At 44.3% G+C, this 3665-nt stretch overlaps 1 protein-coding gene across 1 annotated transcript; it reads left to right on the forward strand.

The window, feature by feature from the left end:
* The first annotated feature begins 1528 nt into the window (after positions 1 to 1528).
* Positions 1529 to 2285, forward strand: LOC121740855 (15.4 kDa class V heat shock protein-like). The gene is made up of 2 exons (XM_042133488.1): positions 1529 to 1805; positions 1884 to 2285. The coding sequence occupies exons 1-2, from the start codon at positions 1691 to 1693 to the stop codon at positions 2126 to 2128; spliced, it is 360 nt and encodes a 119-aa protein (XP_041989422.1). The 5' UTR covers positions 1529 to 1690; the 3' UTR covers positions 2129 to 2285.
* Positions 2286 to 3665: the final 1380 nt, after the last annotated feature.

The following is a 3665-nucleotide window of genomic DNA, read 5'->3' on the forward strand; positions in this document are numbered from 1 at the left end:
AATCCGTCACTAACACAAACCAAACTCAACACCGCCCCTTTATGCCCTTTCAAGCAGCAAGCAACGAAGAAATCCATCTCTTCATCGTCGCCGCCGTCGTCTCTCCTCTCCCATACCAGAATCACTCTGCTGCCGCCGCCGGAGGCCAACCCCGCCCCATCTGGCGTCAGCGCGAGAGCATTCACGCTCGAATCGTGCTTCGATAACGTCGTCTTCAAGCTCCGTTTTCTCCTGTCGCCGGAGGCGGAGGCTCTCCACACCTTAATCTTCCCGTCGGCGGAGCCGGTGTAGACGATTCCGCTGGAGGAGGCGACGGCGTTCACGGCGTCGGAATGCGCTGAACCGACGGAATTGATGCAAGCCATATCAGAAGATGTTTTCCACGTTTTGAAGCTCTTATTCCATGAGATTGAGTAGAGCTCACCGCGATCGACGTCGACGGCTAGTCCGGAGACAGCGTCGGCGTGCTGGATCCATAAATTCTGCTTGTGGCGGCGGATTTTGACGTAGTTTTTGGTGGATAGACAATTGAAATCAATTGTTGATTTTTCAATTTGGGGGAAATTGGAGTTGTCCAAACCCTAATTTTGCAATCTTGGTGCGCGGTGAAGATTTTTCCCCCGGTGAAGGCGATTGATTTGGCCCAGCCCGAGCCCGACCCGAACGGTGTTCAGCTCGTCGGCGGACATGCGGCCGGTGGTGGAGGCGTTGAGGACGGCGTTAGTGACGGATTTGTGACCCGGTAATTAAAACCGTCAAAAATTTGACGGAACCGTCCAAAAAGGACCAAATGTGACCCGTTTTCAAATGTGATGGACCGAATAATTCAAAAGATAATGTTTTGGACCAAAATCAAAAAATCGACATAGGTTAAGGATCATTTTAGGACTTTAGTCTTGTATTTGCCTCTTGTGTGGTTGATGAGCCGGATAATGGCTGGTTGGTTTGGTTAAAGTAGTGGCTGCTAAGAGCATCTCCAATGGCGGACGTCCGGTCGGACATCCGGTCGGACGTCGCGACGGGCGACCGGGACGTCCGCCATTGTGGCGTTTAGGGTCGGATACGGACGTCCCGTGAGGACGTCGGGTGTCCTTGGACGTCCCGGCGACGGGCGGGCGGACGTCCGCCATTGTGGCGTCCAGTCGGACGTCCGGTCGGACGTCCCGTTTTTTAAATTTTTTTTTTAAAACTCTATATATACGACTCGTTGAATTTTATTTCCGATGAAGTTGTTAATTTTTCCCGTTCGTATTCTCGGTCAAATTTTATTTCCATAAATGTAAATTGTTTTATTTGTGAATATATGATTTTTTTTTATTGCGGGATGTCCTAGTGGGAAGGGCGGACATAGGAGGGGATGTCCTAGTGACGTGGCAGTGGGATGGGAAGTCCTAGTGACGTGGCAGGAGGTGTTTTTGGGATGTCCTAGTGGATGTCCTAGTGGGATGTCCGCCCACTGGAGATGCTCTAAATTCTTTATTTCATCCTCATCGTTGGGAGTTGAATCTCAAGATATTTTAAGCGTTCAGTACAACTTTTTGTGAAGACAAGACAGCTTGAATTTAGCAACTTGACTTCGCTATATATTGATGTCTCCCCATCTCAATCACAGGCAGCTAGCTATAAATGATTCTGGTTCTGGTACTGGTACTTGTTCTTGTTCTTGTTCTCGTTTAGAAAGGCAGAAAGTATGGAAGTTGCGCCATTCACGTATCTCTTCCCTTCCGCTCATCAATTCCCCCCTCGAAACTATGTGCACTGGACTCAGACCCCTGAATCCCATCTTTACTCGGCCGACATACCAGGTTCTTTTCTTCTCTCTTTTGGTCAAAAAATTAATTAAGAAATGAAAAAGATAGTAATAACGTTTTGTGAGGGTGCAGGTGTGCGGAAGGAGGAGATAAAGGTGGAGGTGGAGGACTCTAGGTACCTCATCATAAGAACGGAGGCGGTGGCGGACCGGAGCTTCAGCCGAAAATTCCGGCTGCCGGAGCGGGTGGATGTGGAGGGCATTTCGGCGGAGTACGTGGACGGAGTGTTGACGGTGAAGGTGCCTAGATCCTACATCAGGATGGGGTTTTTCATTGATCCACCTCATACCATGGATCTCACTGCCACTGCTGCTTGATTTTGCTATTTCATATGTATGTGTGGCTTGGACTTGCATTCAAAACTCATGAAATTCTTTAAAATATGCATATCATATCGTTGGTATTTGAATCATTGTTGAAATTCTCCATTTTGTTCAGTAGAATGAAAATTGGTCGCAGTTTGGATTTTGAGTTTTCAAGGTGTATAGAATCTATAGTCTATACGCATAAATTAATGTTTCAGCCAAACAAGGCGCAAGTGGATGAATAACTGTTGGTAGTTGCTGATTACTGAATAACTGTTAGTAGGACCTACAGAAAACATAAACATAAAGCCACCCGCAATGCGTCACGTGGGTGGCCCGTATTCCGTCACAAAGGGACGAGACGGTGGCGTGACGCGTTGCAGCGCCCCGTCTCGTCCCCAGCCCATTCCGCGTTCCGTCCCGCCGTGACGAATGGCGAGACGTCTCGCCACGCGCCGAGGTGACGTGGCGCGCTTCGGCGCCATGCGTGACGCCCACTCGTCGGCCCGCGAGTGGGCATTGTCACGCTGATACAATAATTCATTTTTTTAAAAAAATTGAATTAAATAAAAAAAATTAAAAAAGAAAAACGGTAATATTACCCGTTTTTTCAAAAAATTTTTTGTTTTTATATTTTTTACTCCATAACTACTCCTATTTCATCATCATTTCACACACAAATACACATCTATTCTTCCCAAATCATCTCCATATCCTCTCCAATTTTCATCTAACCTCTCATCACAAAATGTCCGGCGACGGAAACTCTGACGGTGGCGGCTCCGGTGGGTTCGACATCAACGCGTTCGGCGATTGGGGGAGCATGTACAATGTCCTCGGTGATTGGGGGAGCATGTACAATCTCCTTCCAATAGATTAGATTCTAACTCCTTAAGTTCCTAAGACTCAAGTCCTCACAAAGGGTCCCCTCTCTCGAGTGCAGATAAACCTATGTATTGTACTCGTTCATTTTACCACGTAAAACTAGCTATCTCTCGATTAATCTAGTTAAATGGACATAGTTCTAAAGTTGGCCAGACAAAAGAACAATAAAAGCACGAGAACAAGCAAAACAATCACAAGAGCTAGGAAAATGTTCAATTCAATAAATCAAAACATGTTCATAATAGTCTTCACCAAAAAATCTAAAAATGATATTTAACTACTAATAGACAAGTAGTAAAATCAATAATAAAAGTACTAGACATGAAAGAAATTGATAAAACCCAAGGTTGAATCTTCAATCTTCAGTCTTCTCTTGCCTGGATCTGCAGAGCTCCGCTCCAATGGAAGATGGATGAATTATGTGTGACAAATATTGAAGGATAAACTAAAAAGAAAGCTAGTGACAATGACAGAAGAGGGGATATTTTTTTATAGAGATTTTTTATTATAAAATTAGATAATTATGAACTTATTTAATAAAAATAAATTTCTACCAATTTAATGAAATTATCACATCAATCAAATAGTTGATTGTTTATGTAAAACATAATTTGAATATAATATCAATATTATAAGATATTACAATCGTAAATTTCTTAAGTAC

The sequence above is a fragment of the Salvia splendens genome, chromosome 7 (assembly GCF_004379255.2).
Source record: "Salvia splendens isolate huo1 chromosome 7, SspV2, whole genome shotgun sequence".
NCBI lineage: Eukaryota > Viridiplantae > Streptophyta > Magnoliopsida > Lamiales > Lamiaceae > Salvia > Salvia splendens.

Excerpts from the sequence above, each read along its gene's own strand:
- LOC121740855 (XM_042133488.1), top strand. The coding sequence starts at position 1,691 with ATGGAAGTTGCGCCATTCACGTATCTCTTCCCTTCCGCTCATCAATTC. Across the intron at positions 1,806-1,883 it reads TTACTCGGCCGACATACCAG|GTGTGCGGAAGGAGGAGATA; the intron begins GTTCTTTTCTTC and ends GTGAGGGTGCAG.